This window comes from Haemaphysalis longicornis, unplaced genomic scaffold (genome assembly GCF_048455015.1).
Source record: "Haemaphysalis longicornis isolate Haplotype H1 unplaced genomic scaffold, Haemaphysalis longicornis Haplotype H1 scaffold_7, whole genome shotgun sequence".
NCBI classification, from domain to species: Eukaryota; Metazoa; Arthropoda; class Arachnida; order Ixodida; family Ixodidae; genus Haemaphysalis; species Haemaphysalis longicornis.
Genome location: NW_027526422.1, coordinates 47,838,240 through 47,853,216, shown reverse-complemented (window position 1 = coordinate 47,853,216; position 14,977 = coordinate 47,838,240). Strand labels below are relative to the sequence as shown.

Genomic DNA, 14,977 nt, shown 5'->3' with positions numbered 1-14,977 from the left:
CCATCTATATCGTCTTCTTCCTCATGCATGGCTGGCGGGCCTGGATCGTTTTGTCCGCAAGGTTTCACGTTTCTCCCAAAGTGGAACGCGTCAGCACGCGCTAGAACCGGCGACAAGCGGCTTCGCGAACTGGGCGTCTTTAGCGCGAACTGTCTTGTGCTCCGCCCTTGAGGTGCGAGCGCACGTGAACTGTTGTTTTGGTATTTTTTTGCGAACGCCACGCGCAAGCTTGGACGACGCCGGGCGCTCCTCGTAAAACGCAAGCTTACGTTTGTGGTGAACGATGGGAGTAGCTATGACCAGCCCGGGGTTTTTTGATGACGCCGCACACCGCACACGTTACGGCCAGCAAAAACAGCTCCGCTGTGAAAAATTCCTATCCTTCTGGGGTCAACCAACGCAGGTAGCGCTCTCACCGGCTACGGTGCAGGGAGAGTTGAATCCCGCGCACGCTGTGAGAGATGACACCGAGGCAGAGATGTTTATGTTTCTATCACATCCTTTATTTCGCGGAAGTGGGAGAGAAGATAAGGGGAAATCTCAGATGTAAGGCACACACAGCACTATTAAAAATCGTGATCACATCCCTCTATGTACACGAGGCCCGCACACTAAACAGTCTCGGTATTAAATAACACTTGTGCAGGACGAGACGAGAGGAAAACAATACAACTAGAAAGGCAAACGGAAAGAGGGGGAGGGGAGAAAATAAATGCGCCAACGCTGAACAAAAAAAAAAAAGAACGAAACAGGGTAGGCCTTTGGAAGAGCGTCTTAAATAAGTTTGCTTCTTTGTTTCGAAACACTCCACATGAAATATGTAAGCCGAACAAGCAAAAAGAAAAAAAAAGTCAATGCGATAGCGAAAGGTATTGCGGCCGAGTTGTCGAACAGTTGGTCACAGTGTCAGGCGTGCGAACTTTCTAAACCACGCAGTTTCGGTGCAGGCTTCGCCAAGCCTTTTTGTGCCACGAGACACTGGTGCAGTGCGAACAAAAGGCAAACGTGACGTTATTGGCGTTGGCAGCCTGTGCTAATACAGCGGTCTTACAGAACAAGTGCGCAGCTGGAAGCAGGTGTTCATAATGTTGTCTTCCCCTAGCTTCCTCGCGCTTAGTGGGCTATACAATCTCCAGATTGTGGTTGATGCTTTTTAGAGAACTACAAACACAAAATGCAATGGTGGCACGAATGGTAGGCAAGGGTTGATTGTTTGTGATTGTTTCAACCTACTGCCTTGAGTCTAGGACAGCAGCAGCTATCGCTTGTTTTGTAAGGGAACCAGCATCACGGCCTGAAGTTCTGACAGCAGCTACTCCAGTTAAGTATATCGTCAAATAGTGCACATACTAAGAATGCGGGCTGTCAATTCCCAAACGCGGAAGAATGAACAAAGAAAATTCAACCAGACGGTCCATAGCCAATGACCACAGCCAATCAAAGAGGGCAAAGTAGATAGGCGGGGTACGCACGTTTTCCGACCATCAGCAAGACATGTCCCAATCAACACAGACGCACTGTAGGTTCTTGATACATGCATGCTTGGAACAGAAGAAAGCAAGAGAGACTGGAATTCAGCTGGTTCCTGGATTCCCGCAGCTTATTAACCTCTTCCTATAAAAATATTGCCGTTTCTTTTTCTTTTACGCATCTCCGTGGATAGCCTATACCTTGAGCGCCCACTCCCGACTTCGAGAAGGCCGGACAACCTCTTTTTCGTCCTGTACATTCGGCGGGAAGACGTGTTTTATTTAAAGCGTACAAACAAGCGCAGCTCATTGGAGCTCCACGTTCACACGGACAATCACCGGGTCGGTTATTTCACCCCGCACGCAATCCTACAGACGTTTTGACGTCTAATGAACAAAAAAAAAAGGAAGACTGAAAGAGAACTAAAAAGAACACAGGTCTGAACTATGTACACGAATGGGCTAGCTTACTGCCCCATCGTTCACACACCTCAGTACAACTGAGTGCGTCCCAACATCTATAGCTTGCATAATGCACTGTGTACGCGATCACCGGAACATTCATCGAAAGGAGCCGCTTACTGCAAATAGCTCAATGGTGTGTGTTAAGGACCGACAACATAATGTGTACACCATTAAGCAAGACAAGGAGTATGTGTGTTGAACATAAACGAGAGCGTTCAAAAGCAAAGTGGCGGGGAAAAAATGCGGGTGATACTTTTAAATAATTTTGGGCACAGCGTATCTTTCTTTTGCTGAGAACAGCACCATAACTTTGCTCTAAATGACGTCCCGCAACTGCATGCACGTGACGTGACGTGAACTTGTTCGAAGAGCTCAAAAATGCCTCATGCGGAGTGGGAAAGGGCAATGCACAAAATCAGAACGAAACGACAAAGGACTTTCATTTTCAGCGAAATGAGGCACAAAGGTCAGTCATATTTTCCCTAGTTTTGCTCAAAGATGCCGATGCCTGGTAACAAATAAAAGTTGGCGTCTGAACATTTTTTCAGTTAGTTTCACGTTCAAGTGCAAAACTCGACAGATTTGAGCATGAAGTAAACATTATCTGCTGAGTCAACCAGATTTTCTGTTTCGATTGGTGTATACACTAGACAATATACGCAAGTCACATGTGGACATCCCATTGCTTCTCTAAACCAAAGGTTTTTTAAACTAAGATGCATATAAATGCAGCTGCTGCGGCCTCCTCCAAGTATGGCTTTTCTTTCCTTGCATGTTTGTCTTCAACTTCGTTGCCAGCAGTGACCACTTAGTGATTCCTCTTGCCGGTATACGGTCTGTACACATATACAAGGGTGCATAGGTTTCATTTTTTATGGCGTAAGTGTTTAAGCCACGCTTTGTGCCACGCACAGAGCATCCTTATTCACCTTTGATGAGCAACAAATTTTTATTTTTGAAAAAAAAAAAACTAGCCTGTCTCCGCTTACATTAAGAGGGGTGAAAATGCATTGTATGCATTTTCACCCCTCTTGAAAATTAGACATGAAAGTGCACACTTCATGGCTAATGCATAGTGACATTTTGTTTGTCACATTTTCCAACGATCTTTGTGCTTGCATAGATTTTGCAGCCTTCTATGATGTTAGTTTCCTCATTCACGGAATGACTTGAAACTGAAAAGAAGTATGTTAATTTTCCTGTCATTAATCGTGTTGCATGAGATATGCACAAAATACCCGACTTACAAGTCAACTTAGCATTTGAGTTCCTGCGAACCTAAGAGAGCTTAATTGAGTTTTTGGACCAGTGTAACGCATCTGATGCAAAGACGTCTTTGGTGTTTCTAAACGTCACTTGGAGTTGTCTGATGAAACCAATATTGGGAACAGCTATAATGAATCCAACAAAACTTGTCGTCAGCAGCCCGGAAAAAGAAGTACACACATACACTTACACAGTTGTTTAACGAATGCTCGTTCTCGCACCATAGATGCGTGCAAGAGCGATGTCAAATTATGAATGTAGCCGAAGATAGCATTTCTCTCTTTGAAGCACCGGGAACCTCCAAAGCCTTTTCGCAGATTGTGCACACATCACATAGCACGTTGTGCGAAATAGGGGGAGAGGGAGCGCAAAAAGACATCAATGTACAAAAATCACTGCCGCCATTTTTTGGTGCATAATATTCTTTGCATTATACTGCAAGTCATATATGTGCAGTGCAGTCTGTAGACATGATTCACTGGCCTCAGTACCTAACAGTCCCCAGGGCCTAAGCTTCCACAGTGTTGCCAGGTGGAAGAAAAGGGCTCGACAATCCAAGCATTGCACACATTGTTCACTATGTCACAGACACCACAGCCTGCATTGTTCATTTGTTCTCTCTTGCGACACCTTTACTAAGGGGCCCCAAATCTTCACTCTGTTGTGACACATAACCGTGTGACGTAAGGTATCAAACAAACAAAAAGCGACAGCGAAATGCGATGCCACACAATCCTAGTAGATGACAGTGAAACGTATTTTGATGCACTACAGGTAAATCAAACATTAACCAAAGAAAAACGAAGCAGGCCCAAGGTCCACTATTAAGTTAGAACGCTCGGCATTGCCTAAATGAAAGCGCCACAGCCCTTGCTCTCTCATCCCCCGAAGAAAGAGAGCTCTCCATTCGCGTGCACTAAAGGAGTGTTCATCCATGCTCCTTTCAAGCACGCGGCGAGAGGGAAGCAAAACTGGGGCAGTCAGTTTGGACGCCGCCGCCACCACCACAAAAGTGCCGAGTACACGTGACCGGACTGTGCATAACGCAACGAACGACGGCGTCACCAGTCAGTCAGTCCATGTGGCGGTACTTGTGCGAAGACATCTGCGACAGGCCCAGCACCGCGTATTGGCACTTGAGGCAGTGGTAGTGCGTCTGCTTCGCGTTGTAGTTGCAGCTCTCGACGCCGCAGTTCTGCGAAGGCGTGTACTTCTCGAAGCCGGCCGCGTTAATGCTGTCCAGCTTGGCGTGCTGCCTCCGGTGCGCCACCACCTTGTTGGTGTCCGTGCACACGAACTCGCACTTGAGGCAGTGGAAGTGCGAAGCCTTGTTGCTGCTGCCTCCGCCGCCACCGGCGGGCCCGTTGGCCGCAGCCTGGCTGGCCGCGTGCGGGCAGTCGACGCGACCGCAGTGTACGTTGGCGCGGAACTGTCGGAAGTCGCCACCCATGAGCGTGTCGAGGCGCTCGTGTCGCGCCGTGTGCTGCACAAAGCGCGTCTTGTCGCAGAAGCTGTAGCCGCAGTCCTTGCGCGTGCAGTGGAAATGCGTCTGGTGCTCGCGGTAACCGCAGTGTCGGTAGCCGCAGTCCTCGTTGAAGCGGAATCGCACGTAGCCGTCTGGCACCGGTTCATCCTTGAGGATGCGGAGGCTGGGCATCTTCATGCGCTTCGCCTCGCTTACCATGGTCAGTGGCTCATCCACTCCCTTGCAGTTACCGCCGCTGCCGAACAGAGGCCGTTTCTGGTCGGACGCTGCGGCGGCCGCAGCGGCGGCAGCCGCGGCCGCAGCGTTCATCTGGCCGGCCGAGTTGTAAAACATGTCGCCCGAGGGACACATGAGGGCCAGGTGCTGAAGATCGAGGTTGGGATGGCCCGCCAGGTCTCCCAGGCCGAGGAGCGCCGGGTTGAGTGGCGCCATGCCCGGGATCATGCCCGGAGACGAGACGGGCGGCCAGAACATGTGCTGCATGTTTTGCATGTTCTGGATGTTCTGCAGGCTCAGCTTGGGGGGTGTGCTGAAGAACGGGTGCTGGTGCTGCTGCTCATCGCTGTTGTTCGCTGTGGTGCTCGTGGGAGGCTGGTAGCCCTGAGGCAACAGTTGGGGTGGGCCTTGCTGCCTCGGGTCAGGTGATGACCTCTTTGAAGGCGGGGACTCTGTGCGCGTTGGGGCTGGCTCCTCATCGGCGTCCGATTCTCCCGGTGCCGTCGATGACACCGGCGACGACTGCCCGGACAGGGGCGTGGTTCGACCATCAGGGTACACGGGCACTGGGCTGGGTGCACCCGAGTGCTTGCCAACGTGAAGCCGCAGGCGAGAGAAGCTGGAGAATGCCTGCGGGCAACGGGAATATCGGAGCGGTCAGATATGTCGCCTTGCGAGCTTCAAGTCTTACAAAGAGGCAAAGCCCACCCTCACCCCCCTGCCACGACAACGAAGAGAATGCATCCGAATGCTTGCTTGCGGACACAGTGGACTAATACAAAATTCGGGAAAAAAAAGTTGGAAAGAACATTTTCCTCTCATTGTCTTAATCATGTAGAACATAAAAAAATCACAGCCATAGAATAGGCTTTTTTACTGTAAACCATATAATGACAGCATTTCCCAGATGCAGACTTGATAAAGACAGTACGTAGCCTCAAACCATACTTCACCAGTAAAAGCATGAGATGACATTACGTCAAGAGAGTCGCGGTGTTATAATCATCCTTAGGTGTGCCTGAGTGCACTAGATACCTTTTAAGCCAGGAACATGAACATTTTACCTTGTTGCTTCAATTTATAATTACAAACAGCGGGTGTGCGTTGCAAGGGAAAATTGAAAGACATGTGTTGTTTGAATATGTAGTTAAAAAACTTCGCAAGTAAATTGTTCTAAGTCTAAGCAAATTATAAGCAAATTGGTCTAGCACAACTTCCAATTGCCCCCTAAAAAAACCGCGCTGCAATCAGAATCGCACGCACCTGATTGCATACATTGCAGTGAAAGTGGTCTCGCTTCTTCTTCTTGCAAAAGGGTCTGCCGCAGCTCTGACATTCGCTGAACATGATGTGTCTCTCCATACCCGGAAGCATGGACCCGGTCCCGATGTTAGCGGCCGTCGGCTTCATGAGAAGTTTCATGAGCGGCTGCTGGTCCGACTCTGGCAGCGAGGAAGCCGTGCTCGATGTTGGGCTCGCCCCGAGCCTCTCCTTGTCTTCGTCCTCCTCCTGGATGTGATGACCGTTGTCGCTTCCCGGCTTGCCTCCGCCGCTGCTATTGTTGTTGCCGCCGTTGTTTGAGAACGCCGAGAGCGGATAGAACGTCCCCGCAGACTTGACGACCGTCTTCTGAGAGCTGTCGCTGGCCGCTGGGCTGGCCGTTCGATCGTCGTCACTGGAGCAGGACTTCTTCTTTGGAGGCGAAGGCCCTTCGTCTTCTTCCTCCTGAGAAGGCGAGTTGTTAGGCTGCTGCTGCTGCTGAAGAGAGCCACTGTGCTTCTGCTCGTGCAGGCTCATGGTCGAGTACCGGACAAAGGAGTAGTTGCAGCTGGGCCTGGTGCAATGGAAGTGCCTGTTGACCTTGTTGCTGTGGCAGCCAGGCAGCCGGCAGTCAACGCTCCGGTCGTAGAAGACGAATCCCTCGATGATGTCGATGTTGTCATGGAAGTCTTTGGAATGCAGCACGAGGATGTCTTCGCGGTCGGTCACGTAGTGGCAGCGCGCCTGAACGCAGTGGAAGTGGCGCTGGCCGAGGAAGGCGCACAGCTTGTCCGGGCACACGCTGTTCTCAGGGAAAATGAAAAAGCCCTCGTGGACCTGCGTGACAAAACGGGAGAAGCAGGTCATTGCTTGTATCCTGCCATTGTTTTCAAGCTAGGTAAAGCTTCGAAATTGTTAAAAGTGGCAATCTTTTACCACGTCTAGAACAATCAGATTGCTAGCAAACCAAAAGCTAACGCAGCAGGAAATGTGCTTCTGGCAATTGATGAGCTGCGTGGTTGTACCTGACATTCATTAGTCAATGTAAGAGAAAAGTAATCTGCCCTATATATAGTAAGTACGCTAATTTAGTGCTCTGTACTTAGGAGAATGCTAAAAAGAGGTCTGGTATGCGTTGTCTGTGAGCCTCATTTCTTCAGTTAAGCTTTCAAAGTGCGAGCACTAATGAGAAGGGAAAACTAATAAATATGCAAGTTCTCATGGCAGCAAGCAGGAAAACGTTATGGTTAGCAGCAGGCAAGTGCAAATATTAATTTTTGAAAACCACTATTTGCACATGCCTAGGTTTGGGTATTGCTGGGGTTCAAGCACCTCCCACTCCTCCGCAAGTCTATCAACGAGCCAAGTTCAAACCTATTCTCACTCACCCATAGCCCCCTTACCACTTTATTAAAAAAAAAAAACTACTGCATGTTTCTCCTGAGAACGCTCAAGCAAACGACAGAGAAAAATTTGAAGATCCCGCGCAGCACACGGCATCACTCACGTCAGAGCTGGTCAAAGGCTGAGGCGGCGTAGGCCCAGTCGGGGGCGCCGCTGGCTCTGGTTCGGAAGGCTCCTTTGGTTCAGCTTTGATGGCCATCAGGGCAGCCTGCTCGGCCGAGTGCTTCTCCTGCTGCTCGAGCAGCTTCTCCTGGATGTGCTGGTGCTGCTGCAGGAACTGCAGAGCCTGCTGATTCTCCACGGTGAAGTCCATCCCGGGGGAGCCCAGCGGCATTCGGGCCATGTTGGAAGGACCGGGCATGCCCATCAGGCCACCCGTGCCGCCGGGGCCTTGGAAGGGCGGGAACAGGCCCGGCATGTTTTGACTAGACCCGGGCTTGGGAAGCTTGAAGCTGGCGTAGATGGCTTGTGACAGGTGCGGTGAGCTGGCACCCAGGGGGAACTGTGAAACAACAAAGGGACGCACTTTGTTGAGCTAAAGGTCATGCCATAATAGGGATTTCCGACGTTGGCTGCTGCTATTTGAATGCTGGAAGAAGCGTTATTTGGGCAAGTATTTTTACGATTGCGTCTGCACATGCCTGTGCACGTAACTTGAGTGTATGACGAGCGAGATGAAATGCCACTGTTCATAATCACAAAGAAGATCATGGTTTCTTTTCCCTTCCTGTTCCACCTAGTGAGAAGACGGCTGAAAGGCAATTGTTTCTTACAGCAAAGGATGCCATTCCTTTCATACTGAAACTCTTCTTAGCTCAGAGCCACGCAGACAGCAGCCAAAGTTTTTCGCATAATTTCATGCAGACTTTCGCATTCTGGCATAAAAGCATATACTCCTCACCAATCTTAGTGAGCGCCCTGTGGACAATCATGTTTATATTACCAAAGTTGAAAACTCACAGAAAACCACCCATTAAACCAGCTAAGCTTTAAAAACAAAATGAGGACCTGCACAAGGTATAGTACCAAGGCAAACAATACAACTGCACTGCAGGGTATAACACGGCACATACCTCGATCATGCGGTTCTTTGGCGGTCGACCCCGCTTGCGCCTGAAGATTCCATCCATGGGTACCGATGGGATGGCGCTGAACTGGTCCCGCGACATGCTCAGTTTGGTCGTGTACTCGTGCATCTTGTAGTGGTCCAGCCGCCGAAAGGGCTTGTCAGTACTGCTCACAATGTCCCTGCAACCATTCTGCAAGACACAATTTTCACGCTTCAATTAGACACACGTCCATACATTTTCGTCTCATTTGAGGACACAAGTAGTACGTCTCACAGCCATTTTTGTTTTAAAGTAAAAATTCTGATGGAGCAGCGTATCGCGTCGGCTTACCCATTGGCAATGGTAGTGTTTCTCCTTCAGTGTGAAAGGGCAATCGGGAGGGCATTCTCCATCGATGCTCTTCCCAACAGTGTGGTAGAAACACTGGGTGATCTGGTCCTGATGCTCATGGTTCCTGCGTGGCACATGGCAAATATTTGTTTCCCTTTAGTGCTACATCAAAAGACCTCCGCATAACCTTCCTAGAGCAAAACAACCTTGAATGAAACGATTTGCAAATGAATGAAATGACAGCTCCCAGAACGGTTCGTATGTTAACAGTTCAAAATAGTGATTACACGCACTAAATTCTTAATTAAAAGAAGAAAAAAAAGGCTAAGCAACTTTAGTTATGAGAGGCCCGGTTTTCAGCTTACTTGGCATGCTCTTGCACTCCTCCGAAGTCCTTCCCGGGAAAAACCATAGAACAGTTGTCGGTCGTGCAGTGATAATGTTCGCGGTAGATAAACTCGCATTCGGGCCGGCATAGATCCGTTGGCGAGTACCTGAAATGATAAAGGCGATGTGAATAAGATATGAGAAACGCAAACCACTCAGAAGTTTCTTAGAAGTGCATTTGGTCAGCATTTCGCCCAAGTCACGCATAAGTTTTAAAAACACTGCTTAACTCGCAAATGTTATCATTGTGGCCAATTGCTATCTAATTTAGCAACAAGGTTTGCTCTAGGTAGCAGTGAGCACAGTTCATTACAACTGAACGTTTAAGTTCGCATCGAATCAGAAGGAATCACATGAGTCGAATGTATTCGGAGCGAATATTTCTGATATCATGGCATTCCTTAATGAAAGTAACTGCATGAGTGCTCGGACATATTAGAGCATGCTTCAAGCCTTGTGTCCATCTTAGGTGCTCCCCAGTGTAGCTAGAAGGAAAGGCGGCGCGCTTACCTGACCATGTACCGCTGCCAGGTGTCCTCCACTACTTTCGCCGCATCTCTGGCGGCGTCGAGCGCCCTCTGACCGTTGCTCGGCGGCGCGCAGCCCTCGTCCTCTTTCGCGCTGCTGCCAAAGCCCTGACTGGACGCAAAGTTGAACGCGAGACCCGGGTGCATGGCGGCCCCCACGCCCGAGGCGTTGGGCAGGAAGGCCGACAGGAAGGCCGGGTCGAGCACGTTGTGCGCTTTGGGCTGGCTCGCGTCGGGTGCGCCGGGCTGCGGCGCCGAGCTCCCACCGCCGTTGCTGCTCAGGCCCATCATGCCCGGCAGCTGCTGCTGCTGCTTGCTGCTCTCGTGCGCCGACAGCGCCTGGTGGTTGGAGCCCACCATCAGCGCCTTGGGCTCTGCGTGGACCCCGGACGCCGTCGTCGCTGGCGTGCTCCCGGGGCCCATGCCCAGTTGCAGCGGCGACGTCCCCGAAGGAATGCCGCCGCCCGGGAACATGCTCTGCACGGGCGAGCTGCTCAGGCTCTGCTCGCACAGGGCCAGCTGCGGTGGACAGCAATCGGGGGTCAATTGAGACAGCGCACTCCGCACACATTTACGTAGCAAACAAAATCATCTTACGTTTGCTCCTACAAAAGAAGCTGCAGCGGCAAGTAGACCCGCAAAAGAAAAACCGTCAAGGCCCCCGCCCACCCCTCATCGTTGACCTACAAAATAAATGAATGACATGGACACTTCCCACACAGAACCAGATGTGACAACTTCATTTCAGCGAGTGGCATCAGCGGATAAAGTAGAGTTTGTACGTTTATACTCTGCGAGCGGATTTAGGTTGCCAACTGTACTTGATATTGAGAATTATGTGCACAACGGGACTTTGCCGCAGCTAAACCGTGCCTTCAGTTGTCAGAAACATCAGGCTCGTCCTTCCCAAAGGCCGGCGACAGCATCACTGTGCTTCCCCGTTCGTAGCTCCTGCAGAGTCGCACAGCTCAGTGTCGCGTGAAATGCACCATAGGGGGTAACAAGCACATGGCAGATTTCGTTTATTGGTGCGCAAATATCACATTTGGGGGTGCGAGTCAAATGCGAATAGTAAGGAATGACTGCAAATCGAATAGGGTATTTTAAATATTTTCTAATACACATAATAAAACTGTGACTAGAACATTTTCAATTAGGACTATATTTGCTTCATTGTGACTGTGGCTGCCTATGTGAAACACAGGTACACAAAAGGGAACTTAAGCAGTCAGTACTTAACCAGTCTGGGCGTCCATGTAATAATGCTTGATAAAAAAATGGTCCAAAAAATAAATAATCAAGACAAAATAGGAATGCAGTGGAACAAAAACTTTGTATACATGGCCATTAAAAAAACGCGGGTTCCTCAACATGCTGTGAATAAAGGTAGCGTGTATTTGAGTGGTCCTCCAGTCGCCGAAAAAATGTGTGCTAGGCATGTTAGTGGCTGGTATGACCGACTGCAAGCCAACAACTAACAACTATTGATTCCTCACTCATGCCACGATGTTGACTGGAAACTTTTTTTGGTCTTGTAAATTCCCAGAGGAAGTACTCCGCTTCAGCTAACATACACCAGAGTTCGCACACACCAAGGCCTGCGCGCATGAAGCTTTTTTGCACAGCTTTAGCGTTACGCAAGAAAGCCAACCCAAAAACGACATGCCGTGCGGTGAAGCTCAAAAGTTCGCACGTCGGGCGGCAGAGCCAGTATTTATATCATTTTTTATATCTTTATTACTAGTAAATTTCGATTATTCGAGAACTTTGCATTTTCGAAGCTCGGAATATTCGCCCACCCTCTCCACTTCTGCCGTTTCAACTGTGAGTGCGTACCTGTTCGGCAGTGAGCCCTGGCGGCAGGTCGCCCGGCTGCGGGGCGTAGCTCTTGAGCATGCTCTGGGCCAGCTTGAACTTGCGGTAGGCCATCTCGGTGTCCTGGCGCTCGTGCTTGCGCTTGTGGGAGTACAGCTGCCCGCTGGAATGCAGCACGTAGCTGCACCCCGGCCGGATGCAGTGGATGTGGTTGCAGATGCGCGAGAAGCGGCAGTTCTCGTACGAGCAGTGCTCGTGCTTCATGAACTTCTTGAAGCCGTCCTTGTTCAGCTGCTCGTCCTTGATGTGGTACGTCTTGTGCTTCTCTGCACGCGGGTACAGAAAGGAGGGGGGGGCAAAGAGTGAGCCATAGGTCAACGAATTGAATAGCTAGGTATTTGGTGATCCTACTTCCTCGATACTGGCAAGGCAGTGGCGCTTGCAAAATTTGCACCGAAGTGACATTACATGCATGCGAAAGGAAAAAAAATTGGCGCAGCTTGCACCAGTGGTGCAACGCTAGAGAAACGGCGGAGCTGGGGTCGACCTAGCCTCTTCCGGTTTTGCTAAGTTTTGCTAGGTTTTGCTAGGCTTTGCTAAGATTTGTTAGGTTTTGCGATGTTCTTGCTCGGCTAGGCTAAGTGCTGAGCGGTGAGCGGTGAGGCCAAGTTTAGCGGGATTTTACAAGGCCGTTCTGGTCGTTCCCCCACGCTGACAGCGGATCCCAGGATGAAAGAAGCTAGGTCGACCCTTAGCTGCGCTGTTTTCCCAGCCTAGCACCACTAGTGCAAGCTGCGTTATTTTTTATTGCGCTTTATAAAGTAGCCCAAGAATGACTATCATTTTAAAAATGATATAGTAAGAGGTGCGCAGTGTATATGCCCCTTGTGCTCACATTCGAGCAGGCGCGAAAGCTGGCTTCACTGTTAACAATACCTATCTGCGGTGGTGCACCCTTTTTAGGCATTTCTTTCTTGTTTTTTTTTTCTAACACCACCGGACCAAACGCAAGCTTAACAGCTGCGCTGTTAAAATGAGCATAAGTAGAATTTAGCTGCAGAATTCTGCAGAACTAGAATTTCGGTGCAGACCTTAACTCGAGATTACTGTCAACAAACAAAAATGTTTGTTTTGGTATTCAGTACAACCCAGGCCCACAATTTTTATTGTGAATTTTTATTAATGCCACAGCTACGGCACTGAGGTTGGCTTTGCCGCGAAACATGACGGAAAGAAAAGCTCCATGCCGCGAAAATTACTCAATCATCTGGCTTCTCTGCACTACGCGTGCCCAGTCTTCTCCGCAAGACTCCAAAGTTGTGCAAAAAGCCCAACTTAAAAAATAATACGGGTACACGAAACAATCACCCGAACGATACGTTGAGCGCGTGAGGGAATTTCTTCCGACGCTACGCCACACGTCGACATCTGCCGAACATTCCTTCCCGTATCTGTCCCATTTCCCTTTCGTCAAGGCACTTCAGTGCAGTCTTAACTGATAACCACTACTTCAAGAAATTTCAAGCCCCTTGTTTCGGACACCGGTGCTTTCAGATCATGCCACGGTTTGTCAAGTTAGAATGAGCCGCAGTAAGCAATCGAATATGCAACCGGTGTTACGCGCGACACACCGTTTATGTGCACTGTTGCAGTGTCAGGCAGAACGAGCTCAGAGCCTGGCTGGCAGGGCGAGTTAGGCCTAGCTTTTCTGCCGGAGGACAAGTGAGTCCGTCTAAATCACTTCAGGATTACAGCCGTCCAAAGAGTAAGCCACTAGAGGCGTGCAATCTAAACACGACGTCGGTATACCACCCGTGGTTCCATGCTGACGCGGACGGGCGGACGGGTGCAGTTCGAAAGCGCACGGAACGCTTCTGAGAGAGCTCACCGATGTCGGCCTTGTTCTTGAAGGTGGTCTTGCAGCCCGGTCGACGGCAGTGGAAGTGCGTCGTCCTCTGGCCGTAGAAGAGGCAGGTCGGCGTGTTGCAGTCCTCGGTTGCCCGGAACCTCTGGAAGCCCTCCTGGATGATGGCCGAGTCCTTGCGGTGGTAGTTGGCGTGCATTTGCACGTCGGACGTGCTGATGTACACCTTGTCGCAGTTGTCCTGCACGTGCAGACCAAGGACGGATGGAGGAAAGACGAAAGCAATAAGGGGTCAAATTCAGTGATGTAGCCATGTTCAATTCCCCGCTATCTCCTCTTCTTCAGGTAGAGGTTTTAACCCGCACAAAGGAGACGTTATTATGCTCTGAGTCGCTTTTCTTTGTAGTTATCTTTTAAATCCGCCAAAAGAACACGGTCAGAAGTATGAAAAACGTCCGCCTAAATTGTGCTACGAGCATCGTCACAAACAAGCAACGTCAGAATTATCGTTTCCCCTGAGATAACTAAACAGCCGTAAAAAGGAAACAGTAAAGTCAAGACACAGAGAGAAGTCTGCAAGATAGTGTGGAATCGCATACCTTGAGGCAGTGGTAGTGCGTCTGCTTCCTGTTGTGGGCGCAGCCGGGGAACTTCTCCGAGCAGTCGTCCATGGGACTGTAGCGAAGGAAGCCGTGCTGAAGGGACTCGTCCCGCTTCTTGTGCCACTTGAAGTGGCGGATCATCTCCTCCTTCTTCACGAAGACCTGCACAAAACGGCACGAGCATTTCAAACAACCGTCGCAAGCCGATGAAAACAGGGGCGGTATTCTCGTGTTTTGTCCGTTTTGTGTCCGTTTCAAAAGTGTCTGTTTTGAGCAAGCGCTGATTGGCTAAAAGAGAACACCCGGATGTGATGTCATGAAAGCGCGGCGGAGCGGTGAGCCGCGGCTTCTCGGAGCAGACGATTTGGAGCAGAGGATTTTTCGTCGCGTTGTTGTTGGTTCACTGGCGAAACAATAAACCCATAAAAGCTAGTTTAAGATAGCTTTAGTCGCTTAAAATGTGCTTACAAGAACAGTTGCGCAAAATTGAACCCAATGCCCTCCTACAACTGGAAGTACTTCTCAATAAAACGGATGCAAAACAGACGTTTTCAAAACAGACAAACACGAGAATACCGCCCCAGAACTCGTCGTCATCGTCAGCGTTGACAGCGAACAGCGACGATTATGACAGGTCACGATGACCTCACGTCATTGAACGGATGCTGCAGCTCATCGCCGATGCTGGTGTGTGCTCCCATCCGCCAGTTTTCTTGTTCACCCTTTTTTTTTTTTTTCAGATAAACAAGACGAATGAGATCCGTGCGTCGTGAAACCGACTCTACAGCCTCGTCGTGACCAGGCCCGAGGGCTGCC

The 14,977-nt window shown here is 49.9% G+C and overlaps 1 protein-coding gene across 3 annotated transcripts in view; it reads right to left on the bottom strand.

Annotated features, from left to right (window-relative positions):
* Positions 1–481: 481 nt before the first annotated feature.
* Positions 482–14,977, bottom strand: part of LOC144145520 (uncharacterized) — a gene marked incomplete in the record, with an annotated part of 396,732 nt that continues 382,236 nt past the window's right edge. For all 3 annotated transcript variants that reach the window (XM_077677175.1, XM_077677174.1, XM_077677173.1), the window contains 10 exon segments: positions 482–5,532; positions 6,166–6,999; positions 7,670–8,068; positions 8,640–8,825; positions 8,967–9,090; positions 9,332–9,460; positions 9,864–10,399; positions 11,717–12,021; positions 13,584–13,800; positions 14,159–14,323. In XM_077677175.1, the coding sequence (XP_077533301.1) occupies positions 4,273–5,532; positions 6,166–6,999; positions 7,670–8,068; positions 8,640–8,825; positions 8,967–9,090; positions 9,332–9,460; positions 9,864–10,399; positions 11,717–12,021; positions 13,584–13,800; positions 14,159–14,323 (4,155 nt within the window).